Source organism: Lipophrys pholis, assembly GCF_963383615.2.
Source record: "Lipophrys pholis genome assembly, chromosome: 13".
NCBI lineage: Eukaryota > Metazoa > Chordata > Actinopteri > Blenniiformes > Blenniidae > Lipophrys > Lipophrys pholis.
In genome coordinates this window covers 6,532,372-6,544,411 of record NC_137632.1, presented here as the reverse complement: position 1 = coordinate 6,544,411, position 12,040 = coordinate 6,532,372, and the positions used below count along the sequence as shown (strand labels likewise).

The following is a 12,040-nucleotide window of genomic DNA, read 5'->3' as shown; positions in this document are numbered from 1 at the left end:
TATGAAAGCATCTTCCCTGACTTGGAGAATGACGACATGTTTGCCAGGCGAACCCTCGCCTTCCAGTCCAACTGTGACCTGGTTACGATGAAGACTCCACTGTTGGGCGTCCGCCAACGCTACACATCTGAGCCACAACTGAACATTATCACCCAGCCTCACAGCCACGACGGCACAGAAGAAGAGGAATTCCCCGACATTGAGGAGGACGATGTGGTGTTCCGTAAGGAGAAAAGCCAGCAGGCTCAACAACAGCGGCCGCTCTCTGGAGCCCCTGACAACTACACCCCCATGCCCATCCCAGAGCCGTGGTCCCTGCCTCCCGAACTCAAGGCCAGACTCCTCTGCCCCCCATGTCCTCTGTCTCTTAAAACAGCAACAACCAACCAGAATCAAGTCAAGATGGAAACGCGTCCTAAAACGGATGACATGTTGGTCAGGAAGCTGGGGATCTGTTGTGATCAGGATCAGGGCCCACTGAGAGCCAGTAACATGGCGCCGTCTGTGCCTTCCTCCTGCAGTGAGGGGGACCTGCAGAAGTGGCAGGAAATCAGGGCAGCGAGTCAATTAAAACACAGGAAGAAGCTGTTGATCGAGAGGCTAGCTGCTCTGAAGCCGTAGAACCAGATGGAGACCTTTTCACACTGTTTTGTTTTCTTTTTGTTGCTCTCTGATACCATCTTTGAATATTTTCTGTTTGATATTGAACTGCATCTGACTGGCTGAGGTTCGGATTAACTCTCACCGATGGGAGTTTTATCCAGTTAAGCTCCTGATTCAAATAAAGAATTGGTGCCTTCCACTTTCACTGGATCAGTCATGAGTATTGCGACATAAAACAGACTTAGGTGTAAAGGGATTAAATAAAGCTCGACAACCTGTTTTTGGTTTCAGATCTTTATTGTCACCTCAGAATTAAGGGAAAATACTCAAGTTAACACATGAGTCATTTCTATGTACAATGAGAATATTATATATTTTAAATAGCAAAAACACATGGCATGCATGCACACTACGTACACCCACTTCCACAGTGATTCGACTGCTGTTGTGTATTCTGAAGTGTGATTTAAAAACAGTTTTGACCAAATGATATGGTACGTGGGGTGCAGAACAGACCCAAAATCTATTATTTGTCTTTGGATTTGCCCTATAAGACCAAGTTTGCCTGTGAATGAAAAAAAGATTTAAGCTGAATAAAGGATAAGAAGCGACCGTATCTACTTGTAATGGATTGTGTTGCATCCGTTGTTTGTTGACCTCACCTGACAGCCACAGTGACATGGATATGACCTGAGCACAGTGTTGAGTTCTTAGCAAAAGGAATCTTTCACTCACATATTAAAACTCAAAGTGAAGCAGTATGATGGTGTAGAAAGGTTTGAGCCTGAGGAAAATACAAACATAACATCTCCAACACTTTGGCTGGAACGAGCAGTGCAAATACATGTCGTCTTGTCTGTTGTGCTCATACGAAAGACTGTAGAAATTCCTCACGGCTCTGAAAGAAGATGTAACGTTTGGACTCCATAGTAACTTGCACACAAATCTGCTGGGCCGTGTTTACACACGAACACACTCACAGGAGGACACACAAGGCAGCCATTTAACCTGAGTCAATCCCGCCTGGATTTACTTCAGTCCCATATGTAAAGTCATGTTTCCTGTGACATCATATAGGAGTTAATGGAAAGGCTGCATTGTTTAGGAAACATACACGTCTACACACCTCCTCAGCTAAATGTCAGGGTGCAAGGCCATTTATGAGAGGCATTACTCTCTCGGGAGTAGAGGGAGAAGAGTCTCGCACTCTCTGGGTTAACATCCAGTTTATCTATTGGTGCACTTTTGAAAGCATCTCTGACTGGCCTCCGGCTGTTCACCAGGGCACTGGACTCACTTTGAAAGACCAAACCCTCAGAAATGTGACTTTGTTGTCTATGATTCTCTCTGGTTCCCCAGACAGGAGCCCATGGAGGAGGTTGACGACGGGTGAGTTGATATGGGCTCCCAGGAATGTGGCACGTTTGCATTTGCTCTGGCCTCTTACAGCTACACCCTGCTGCCTCCTGCTTTTGTGCTACTGTTCTCACTCGCTAACTGCTAAATGCTGACACACAACATTGAGTATTGTATGGCACTGGGCCAAGTTCAGGGTGGGATGGGGCAGGGGTCTTTGCGCCACAAAGCTCTATTGACAAAGCAACAGAGTAAAACAACCCATACAATAGCTGAATGCTGGGTCATCTAACCAAACCCCAGTGAGAGTTATGACTGGGCAGCAGTAAGCACTGATAGAAATATGAGGCACATGTAAATCTTTGCAGGTAAGTGAGAGCAAAATATTTTCATCCAAGCTGTGGGCTTTAAAAACTCTGGGCTGTTTGGCATGACGGTAGGATTGTGATATATGTTACTAACCTTCCGAGCTTTGGTTATTCCACAGTTTTGTTTGTTTGCCACTGACAGGTGTGCTGTGTGTGCACACTAACTCTTCTTTACAGAATAAAGAGCTAATCCAGTTTATTTCCAGCACGTCAGCACACGTGTCAAATATATTGAAGGGTGTTGCACAGAGGAGTGAGGTGTTTGGTGTGCAGCTAACAAATGGTGCATGCATAACAGGAGGCAACTTATTGTTGTTGTTGGGTTTTTTTTGGGTTTTTTTAAGTCTTTCTGTTTTTATCCTTTGGGAACTTTCTGGCACAAGTCAAACATTTCCTCTACTTGTCAGCTGTGCTGCTGATGGTTTCGGAAGTTTCAAGATTAAAATAGCTTCTCCTGATCTTTGCGCCCTTTGTCATCCACAGGAGTAAATCAACCAGTGATATCCTGGGCGGCCCCGCAGTCACCCGGCAGCAACACTATGAGGAGCTGCAGAAGTTCCGTGAGCAAGTTAAGGAGAGCGAGGATAAGTGGCAGGATGTGAGTATGACTGATTGTCACACCGCTTGAAGACATCTGTCCGTTCTGCACCATTCCTGCTTCATAAGTCACGGCAAGCCAACTTTGACAGAGAGACATTTGATTAGTTTGAAGTGAAGAGTGAGCACATGATTTGTGGGATCATTATGTGCCGTTATAGACGTTCACAGGGTGAAAAAAAACCTGTTTAGATTGAAGGAGGAGACACGTTGATAGTCGCAGTGCTGCCCTCTGGACATTGATTTTCTATAGACTGTCCTCATATCTACATATTAACAACTGTAAATCATATTAGAATTAATATAATGTGACATCATGATGTAATATGATGTAATACTTCACTAATATGAATGTGTGTAAAATAAACCCTGCAAATGAGTGTGTTACTCAGAAATGGGTCGTGGGCCATTGTTTTACTTTACATTTTTGCAGGACAAAAGAATCACAAGTGTTGAATAGTTGTCCACATGAACACTGCCGATGCCTGTCAGCAACCTGACTGATGTCATGGCAAAATAATAGTCCTAAAGCAGCATTTAGGTCACTCAGTCCCAAATACACAGGGGAAGTGAGCCGGGAGGAGCCTAAAGGACACAAATAGAACACCTTCAAATGGAGCCTCTTTTCTCTTTTTTTGACTTTCTGTCTCCTTCCCAACTTCACTACTATTAGCTAGACACCATGCATCACAGCCAAGCTCTTTTCATCCAGCATCGGATCAGAGTAGCAGAGTACTTGATGCACGAGTTGATCTGGGCTTGCTTTCACTGCAGGACCTGAGCAAATGGAAAAACCGACGCCGCAGTGTCAACTCTGACATTGTGAAGAAGAAAGAGGAGCGAGAGAAGGTAGAGCAGGTTGCGTTTGGCAGCAACAGAAGGTCCAAGACCTTCAAGGAGATGCAAGAGGAGAGGTAAGAAAAGAACAAAAGCACCTCATCAGGTGCTTTTGCTGCATTATCCTAAATGTAGACAGCAATAAAATTTCAGTTTTTATTTTTTAACCCTGATATTCACCAGAAAGTAGCACACACTAAATCTGTTTCGCCTTGTACACCCTTTATAACCCTCAGAAGAGGATCTTTTGCGAAGGTAATAACTTAAAAACATGTGTGAAATAACATTTAAACAGTGCAGAGCTGTTTGTTTTGGAGTGAGTGAAGAGACTAACTGTGTCTTCAGTCAGTGTGAAAGTGTAATTCAATCATGGCGCACAACCTGCCTCCCATTTGTTCTCTTGTCTTCCTCTTCTCAACCTCCTGTCGGCTTTTTTTTGTCTTCTTTGTTAATCCATCCGCAGAAACCATCCATCGGAGTCTTTGATATCGTCTCTGCTCAGTTTGCATCTGTTTTTACCTCCATCCACTTTTACCTCCTGTTTCATCCACAGGGACGGTAAAGGAGGTCGTCTTGGCTCACTGTCTTACTTAAACGACGACGAGGACGTATTTGAGAAGCCGGCCATTTCTCCACGAACCCGAACCCTTCCTGCCCGAAGCTACACTATTGACACTCCGTACTATTCTTCAGAGTCATCTGTGACCTCTCTGAAAGAGGAAGAGCCCCCCGCTGCCTCCACAGCCATCGGCAGGGCTGCATTTCCTCCCTCCACACGCAAAATCGACCAGGTAGACAGTCCTGCAGGCCGCAGCTTCACAAAAACCACCGCCCCCACTCCTACCATCACTCCGTACAGCCACAGCTCTCTGAACCGCTCCCAGTCTCCAGCGGCAAAGCCTCCCCAGAGGAGTCCGGTTTTACAACGCACCACCACAGCCGAGCCCGAGGAGCCCAAGAGGACCGTCTCCTCCTTTGGTTCTCGACAAACAGTGCTGGAGCCAAGGCGCCCATTCTCGGGCACGCAGCCTCGGGTCGAGCCCCCCTCCTCTAGCTCTTTGTACAAACAACAACCGCAGCCCAGCTCAATGGAACCCAACCCTCCCGCGGTGTCTCGGGTTTCTGCCTCCCTCCCTAGAAGCTACCAGAAATCGGATAGCGCACGTCTGACCTCAGTTGTCGCGCCAAGGCCCTTCGGGTCTCAGTCTTCTCGCATCGCCTCTCTTCCCCGACCTTATACAGTGAGTACTAAATAGTTTTAGAACTGAAAACAAACTACCAGGCACAAATATCTGCAGAACAGCAAGAACTGCTGATCAGGTTATTTGTTTTCAGCACATAAATGTTAATCAATGACCCATTACTGTGTGAATACTGAATGAAGCTAGTATAAATCCTTCAGGTTCATTACTTTTACAATAAAGATGTGAAGCAGTTTTCCACACTTGCTAGTTGTAAATCTTGTAGACACTGAAATAGATCATGTGATTGTAATCATCTGCTCCAGCTTCCTTGAGTTTATCTTCCATGATGTGCTCCTCTCCCTACATCTCAAACAGATGGACAACTCACACAAACGTGTCAATGGCGATGCGGATGCTTCTAAGAGGTTGTCAATGCCGAGCCGGTATCACCAGGTCATGACGCCTGAGGAAAAAGCTGAATCCAGCAGCTCATCACCGAGCAGTGAAGAAGAAGAGGAGGAGGAGGAGGACGAGAAGGTCACCACCACAAAGAGCATCACTTCCACTCAGATCACCACCTCGAATCGGAGCCTGTCTTCCATCTCGTCTCTGGTCAGTCCTGCTCCGGCCAAAGAAACCAGCCAGGTACTTCAGTTTCCTCCTGTTGTCAAAACAAAGAAGCTTTACCTGTCAGCTCCACTGAAGAAACATGAATTCCTCATGATATTTCTGTTTATAAAGCACAATCTAAACTGATCAGGCAAGTTTTTCTGTAGCTTTTGTTATAACATTGAGTTGGACATAATCCAGTGCAGCAGATTTTATCTTCACCGCCTTCTGATATTCATCCAGATGAGATGATTTGACAACTATATAAAGTACAGCAACAGGCTGGTGTTTAATCAGTCGTGAGTCGTTAACAATAGGCTTTCTCTCCTAAGCAATACACACGAGCTGACGTACTGATGAGTCTCCAGGGTGATGGAAAGCAAACCCATATTTCACTGCACTCACCTGCGTCGCCTTGTTTCCAGGAGAACTGCTGTGAGATGCGGATCAGCCTCAACCAGAATCCCGGCAGCAGCAGAGACTTTGGCTTCCAGGCAGCCTGGGACTCAACAGGAGCTCGGGTCAAGTCCGTCCAGCCAGGTAACAGCAACAACGCTCAAGTGCTGAGCTTTATTCACCTTGCAGACACGAAGTGTGCAAGAGAGCCACGCTCCACAGCTAAACTGCTAAAACCCCTGGTGGGAACCTTTTTTTTGTATCCCAAGCAAAACAGTAGTGAGTTTAGAAACTCTCACTTTGGCTGGGTTCTGTTTCATTTTCACACACTGCTGGTTAGTTAACGGCAGGTTTTTCAGTTCATTGCAGTGGCGTTGCCAGGCCTATGTAGGGCAGCTTCTATATGGGTCAGATCTGCTGGGCCTGAGCCTCCCTTTCTGCTGAGATTCCCCACCTGCACATCACAGCATGCTCCGCATTTCACTATTGCACAAGTAGTACTTGTAATACTCACAGCGATACTGGAAATCCAGCTTTTTATAGTCACATCAGTTTCACCTCCACTCTCCTGTGCAGATAAGACTGACTTATTATTGGTCCTCATGAAGTCACATATTTTGTTTTCAGCCGTGTGCATCTAAAAAAAATGTAATTGGAAAAGTTATTTCTATCTATAAATAAAGTCAAACAATAAACTAGATTCATTAACCATCTGAGATATTTCATTTCTTTTATATTTGTAATGTTATGACTCATGAACACAGTGGTTGCTTTATGACTGGAGGAGATTTGCAAAAATCAAGAAATATTATATGCAGACAAATTACTGAAAGGCAATTATATTGCAGCTATTGAAACAATAAACTCGGCATATACAGATTGTTTCTCACAAGGAAAGCATGAAGAAATACAACGACGCAAGATGAAAGCAAAACACTAACGCGACATAACAATGACGGCCTCTACGTTTTTTCTACTGTACACTCATGCAGATTAATATCGGGCCAAGCTTCTCGCTGTCATTTTTTGGGTTAAATTTTTGACTTTGTGATATTTCTTATATATATGGAATATTATTTTTGTAATGGCTGTTGGCCTCTATAGATAATACAAAGCATACGTCTTTAAGTCTTAGTCCCATGCTCTTAATTTGAAACAGTACATATACCTGTCATACCTGCCACACGTGTAATTTTGCACTAAAACTTCCGTAGAGACTCATTAATAATAAAATATTGGTAGAGTAACTCTGATCTTATGGGAAAACATCGCTTTCTCGGCCATGGATATCGTGGGGGATCAACCATGTTACCACACCCTTTGAATGGAGTAAAGTTTTCTACTCGTATAACCTTCTTGACCTCTTCGTCCTGCAGGCAGTCCGGCCCAGATGTGCCAGCTGCAGGTCGGGGACGAGGTGCTGACGGTGAACGGGCACAAGGTGGCAGAAATGAGCTACATGGGGTGGAAGTCTCGCATGGAGGAGGCTTTGCAGGAGGGCAGTCTGGTCATGGATATACGCCGTCATGGCCAAAACAGTGAGTCATCTCACTAAAGAGTGTGTGTGAGAGTGTGTTTCCATTACAGATTGAAAATGAATGAAACATTATAAGGAGCTTTTTTTTCTTCCCCTCCCTGAACTGACAGTGCTGCTCACGCTGCCTGCGTTGCTAAACAGTTTTGACATTCTAAATTGGTCCGTAAACTATTGTGAACTCATCCATAAATGATTCTGTGACAGCTAAATGATGAAGGACCTGTACATTTTCCGCTCCTGCTGAGGGAAAACTGTTGTTTTGACCTCTGTGGCTTTTTGTATCTTAATTTATTTTTCCTTGTGTAAGTTTTCTCTCCTCATATCCCCCTTTTTATCTTCCCATTCATTTCTTATGAGTGGTTCTTCTTCTTTTTCTGCCTCATCAGCATTTCTCTCTCTCTCTCTCTCTCTCTCTCTCTCTCTCTACCCACACAGAGTTTTCCTTCAGGAGAACTAACCATGCTCTTTTCACTGGGCTATTTTTTACAGTGTTAATATTGCAGACCTTCTTGTTCCAACAACACAAGCGTCATGTTAGGAAATAATAAATCACCAGCATAGCTCTAGTGAACTAACACACAGCAATAGTTGGAATATTTGAGTGAAGCTTGGTGGCTGATAGACTGACAGAAACAGAATGTTTTGGGTGAATGATGGCTTTAAAGGGTTGCATGGTTGGGGAAGGTGGTTTCTCTGTCATCCCCTGCTGCTCTCCATAACCCCACAATGGCATCCTTGTCCCCTGCTTTATGGTGTCTTTTATGTAGATCCTCTTCTAAGTGTTGGGGTTCACATGCAAAGAAGTCTATGACAAGCACAAAACATATGGTTTTATGTGCAAACGTACCTTCTATTTTTTTTTTTTGCCATTGCATTGTCTGCATGCAGACTGGGACAGAGATCAACCTTCCCTGCCATTTAAAAGCCATAAGACCATCAATCTGACCAGTATGGATCATCCGACAATTCTAGGTTCCTCCGAATCAAACGTCGTCAGCCCCAGCCTGGATTTCACCACACGTATACCCCCGGACACGGTGCTTTCCAAAGAGTTCTCCAGTCGTCCGTTTATCGTAAGTAACCTCGAATCACCTCTTGTCGGTTCAGGGTTGATCGATTTTCATACCTGCATTGTTCCTGGCATGGGGACTCTCTAATGAGTGCACGCCCTGCTTCGTCTCTCTGCAGGATGTGGCTTCAAACGGCGTTAATGGAGGTTTCCGAGAGGAGTCTGTGACGATGAGGAACAAAGGTAAAGAGCAGAGCACACAATCAGAAAGGTTACGGAATTGATTCCACGATTATTTCTGGAATGAATACAAAAACAACTCGGTCGGGGGGTGTCAGCTTGTTGACTTAGTTTTGGGAGAGAAAAAATCATTGCAACAACTTAACATTTACTTTGACAAGGACGTCCTTAATGTGTTATTCATGATGATATCAGGCGGAGATTAAACTTGTTGTACTCTTCTGTTGTGCCTCACTGTATCCTGTTTTCTATTTCTCATGTAGAGACAGAACCCATATCTTTGAAAAACTTAAAACGGAGGTCAGAGTTTTTTGAAACAGGTAAAAGTTCAAATAAAGGGTGCATCTTAAGTAGTGGCAATTATAACTTCTGTCAATCTGGTGGCTGGATCCTCTCTGCTTTCGTCTCTGTGAGTTCCTCAAACGTCCCACGACTTTTTGCATGTTTTCTTACTCACCACAGCCACACGTTCATTTGATAAGCTACCCATACCAACTGATCGTGAGCTGTGAGGGTTTAGATGGGGCACTCCATGGCTCTCCTTCTTTCCTTCTGTCTCTGGTGTCTGGTGTCAAGGCTTAACTGTGCTGTGCCCCTTCCCTCCTTCAGGTGGCTCAGGGTCCAGTGTCAGTGCGCTGGTCTACCTTTGTGGTAAACAGGGTTGAGTGTGCAGTGACCTCTTCAACTTTATTTGGTACGAACTGGATGCTGACATGCTTTGTCAACCCATGGGGTTAAATCTCAAATCTCAGCAAACCGACTAAGCCACTGTTACTCAGGCAATCAGGAAAGTGAAGAGAATATTCAAAAGATCGGTGCATTCTCGCAGCGACTGGACTCGGCAGCATGTCAGACACTGTCCAGCGTACCAACCACAAACACATATCTTTGACTTATGCTGTGTTTGAGGCATTTTTGAATGGTGTTTAGGCTTAACACATGGTTGCACTTTTCACTTTGCTGCACGTGAGGTTAAAAGCATTCCTGGCATGCACTCATTGAGGCATCTGTTAGCCTTTTAGACTGCCTGTGCTTGTGTGGCGCTTGTAAGCATGCTGCTGTTGTTTGATCCTGCCGTCACAATAAGTTTATTGATTTTCCCTTTCAAAATTATCGAGGTGGCATCTAATATGAATGTCAACAAGTGGGTGATTTTGATTTGAGAGAATCAATAAGTCCAAGCAGGTGAAATGTGACCTTTGTTTGCTCGAGGCATCAATTACTGTTGTGCTTGGAAATGTCATTTTCAGTGATCGGTACCTGACTTATCAATCAATTTGTGACTTAATAAGCCAGTAAACCCTGTGTTGGTGTGATTTAATGCTTCAGGGTTAATTCATGGTCCTGCTTGGGCATGTTAGGAGACTAAATTGTTTTCTTTGTTTTCTAGGAGGACCTGAATCTGCAATGCCAGATGTGAGTAAAGTCTGAACCAATGAAAGCCAGTGGGCTTGATCCTCTAGTTTGACCAGATTTTATACAGAAGTTACCACCATACTCAGTATTAGGGACGGGTTTTAGAAGTAGCACACACTTAAACTAAAAGAGTTTTTGAAGTAGGCCTTTTTAAGAGGTTATTATACTTCACTTCACTCCAGATACCTGTTCCCTCGATCACGCCGTCTTCCAGCCGCTGGTCTTGGGACCCGGAAGAGGAACGCAAACGACAGGAGAAATGGCAAAAGGAACAGGAGCGTCTCCTACAGGTACTTACTTGTGCATCAGTTATCAACCATCCTCTTTCTTTTTTTTTTCCTTCTTCATCCAGAGTTTTGTCACATACAACTGGAGCTGATCCCAGCTGACGACAGACAGGGTAGCTGTAGACCAAGGACAGGTCAAAAGTGAACACAGAAGCACTGACACGCTTTCAAATGTCCTGGTCCTGTCCTGGTTACATAAAACATAATTTATTCTTGTAAGCTCTTTTTTAAGGACCTATTTTCTGAAACGTCAGGTTCTGGCATTCAATACCTCAAGTTCTGCAGGTTTAAAATGACCAATTGTGACTATCTGCTGCTTTAATCTTTTTATTATAACTCTGAATTGTTCTCATATAGGTTAAAATAGGAGATGATCCATTTTAAGAATAAAAGAAATCGCAGATACACGAAAGATCTTGTACGGAACAGTAAGCGAGTACAAATATTGCATTGCTTCCGACTGATCCACATACATATTCACACCTACAGCTGATGTAGATTCACCAATTGAAGTATTTGGAGGAAGCATGCAAACTCTACATACAATGTCTTGAATACGTATATCTTTAATATAACCACAAACTCAATGGCCAGTTTATTAGCTGACACTTATATAGTTTGAACATAAAGTATCCTGTTTATGACAGTGAAAACCTTTCATAAACATTGTGCAATACATTATGCTGTGAATCACAAAAAAGATGATAAGAACCTTATGACAGAAAAAACTAATCCAGTGTGAAAAAATCTTCTTTTTGCTTGCCTCTACATTTTATATGACTTCATAGGTTTCAGAAAGAAGTCTCTACAACATATAGGCTGCAGAAGATGTTTGCACATGAGGCAAAAAAACAAACAAAACCTGAATAAAAATTCTAATTCATCTGACATTGACAAGAGATAAAGAACCTGACAGTGTGGTCTGTTCCTCAATGGCACCTAACAGCAAAGTGTAGAAGGCGCCCAGGCAGCGGAAAGTGAAGTATGTGTCGAGTATCCAGCTTAAATGTAGTACAATCCTGTCAAAACACATTTCTGAGGGTCTATTTCTGGACGCAGATCAAAGGTTGTTGAGCCGAGTGCTGATGTAGCCAGGCTTGTTAACTCCTCCGATCTTGCTCCCTCTTGGATAAACAGCCTGATTTCTTGATCTGCCAGGGAGAATTCCTGCCCTGGGCAGGCTGCACCAGGCCGGTTAGATAACATGTAGGTGAGCTCAAAATGATCAGAGAAAGATTTTACAGCAATGGTATCCGTTAAATCTTTAACTCATTGTATGTTCTTCTCACTGCCCCATTGAACATGGCTTTGCGATTTACTAAAGCTGATTTTGCACTGTGCTTCCTGATAAAGCTGGCCTTGGTTGTCTGCATTCAATGAAATGACCCTGGACCTTTTCTTGCCTTTTCAGGAGAAATATAAACGCGATCAGGAGAAACTGCAGGAGGAATGGACCAAGGCTCAGCAGGAGATTGCTATAAATGTGGACCAGCAAGAGGTAGATCTTGATTTGTGTTAATTATACCGTAATAACTGATATGAATTTTTAAATTAACAAAATATGGCAGTAACTTATCCCCCATGACAGTGTTTTGCATAAA

General features: G+C 43.8%; 1 protein-coding gene across 11 annotated transcripts in view; it reads left to right on the top strand.

Annotated features, from left to right (window-relative positions):
• The window catches only part of lmo7a (LIM domain 7a), a 49,720-nt gene that overhangs the window by 29,683 nt on the left and 7,997 nt on the right, over positions 1–12,040 (top strand). For 7 of the 11 annotated variants that reach the window (XM_080478626.1, XM_080478621.1, XM_080478625.1 and 4 more), the window contains exons 9-21: positions 1,963–1,992; positions 2,811–2,925; positions 3,699–3,838; positions 4,315–5,002; positions 5,321–5,590; positions 5,980–6,094; positions 7,327–7,488; positions 8,376–8,560; positions 8,676–8,739; positions 9,000–9,056; positions 10,127–10,152; positions 10,335–10,442; positions 11,851–11,937. In XM_080478626.1, coding sequence (XP_080334752.1) covers positions 1,963–1,992; positions 2,811–2,925; positions 3,699–3,838; positions 4,315–5,002; positions 5,321–5,590; positions 5,980–6,094; positions 7,327–7,488; positions 8,376–8,560; positions 8,676–8,739; positions 9,000–9,056; positions 10,127–10,152; positions 10,335–10,442; positions 11,851–11,937 — 2,047 coding nt within the window. The remainder of the gene's footprint in view (positions 1–1,962; positions 1,993–2,810; positions 2,926–3,698; positions 3,839–4,314; positions 5,003–5,320; positions 5,591–5,979; positions 6,095–7,326; positions 7,489–8,375; positions 8,561–8,675; positions 8,740–8,999; positions 9,057–10,126; positions 10,153–10,334; positions 10,443–11,850; positions 11,938–12,040) is intronic. The other 4 variants (XM_080478618.1, XM_080478623.1, XM_080478617.1 and 1 more) reach the window with 1 other exon arrangement.